General features: G+C 64.7%; 1 protein-coding gene across 3 annotated transcripts in view; it reads right to left on the bottom strand.

Annotated features, from left to right (window-relative positions):
* Positions 1–912, bottom strand: part of PTGES2 (prostaglandin E synthase 2) — a 52,042-nt gene that overhangs the window by 4,910 nt on the left and 46,220 nt on the right. Inside the window, exon 1 of one of the 3 annotated variants that reach the window (XM_014529350.1) lies at positions 705–767. The exons of the other annotated variants lie outside the window; for them this stretch is intronic. Within the exon in view, the coding sequence (XP_014384836.1) occupies positions 705–752 (48 nt within the window). The 5' untranslated portion in view covers positions 753–767. Of the gene's footprint in view, positions 1–704; positions 768–912 lie in introns of those variants that run through there. 3 annotated transcript variants of the gene reach the window in all.

Here is a 912-nt window from a genome sequence, read left to right as displayed (position 1 = left end):
CGCAGGGCCACAGCCCTCGTGCAGCCTGGGCCATGTTCTCTCTACCGGCGCCGCGGGCGGGCGCGCGAAACCAAGACCGCCGGGCTTAGGCTTCCCTTAAAGGGCCGGGTGTCTGGTGACCGGCAGGTTGCCGGGGCAACAGTGACGCCGAGCGAGCAGGCAAAGAGGCACAGCCGTTGCGGGTTGGGCCCAGCTTTCACACTCTTCGCAGAGCCGCAGAAACACCTCCGGGGGTGTCTGGGAGTCGCTAAGTGCCCCGGCTCCTCAATACGTAGATGAAATGGTTCTCGGTGGTGACCCGGGCGCCAGCCTCTGCTCGGCCACACAGCTCCCGGTGTGGCCTCTGAGTCCCAACATTGGCCGTAACATGTGGTTAGTCATTTCTGCCTCATGGACCCAATCGAAAGAGACTGAACCCTTCGGAGTGTCAGGGAGTCACGGCTTCGGGTCCTTGAGGGCCGCGAAACCGCCACATCGACTAACATCAGGAGGGCGCCAGAGACTCCGCTCTTTCTGCCCTCCCGCGCCGCTGCACCACGTCTCCTATGGCTTGAACCATAAAATCTTCCCTACATATTGGGGACCTTTAGGAAATCAGGTGTCTAAGATTCGCCCATGCGGAGGCGCCGGCTCTCCCACCCGCAAGTCCCCAGAGGTTGGATGGGGCAGATGGGGGAGGAATGGGGGTCCCAGTCTGCACCGACCCTCTGCCGGGCTGGCTCGCCCTGGCTGGGGGCCCCAGACTCCGCCATCCAGGCTTCTCCGCGGGCAGACCCGAGTTGGCCCCGCCTTGCGGCCAAGGTCTGTGGGCAGGACTGGTTATGGGTGAGAAGGGGCGGGGTCTGGTGGCGGGGACAGCAAGGACCTCTGCTCGCGGTGCAGTACACGGCTGGACGGGGGCGGGGCCCTGGC

This window comes from Myotis brandtii, unplaced genomic scaffold, assembly GCF_000412655.1.
Source record: "Myotis brandtii unplaced genomic scaffold, ASM41265v1 scaffold68, whole genome shotgun sequence".
NCBI lineage: Eukaryota > Metazoa > Chordata > Mammalia > Chiroptera > Vespertilionidae > Myotis > Myotis brandtii.
The sequence above is the reverse complement of the archived record's forward strand: the minus strand, read 5'-3'. Positions and strand labels throughout refer to the sequence as shown.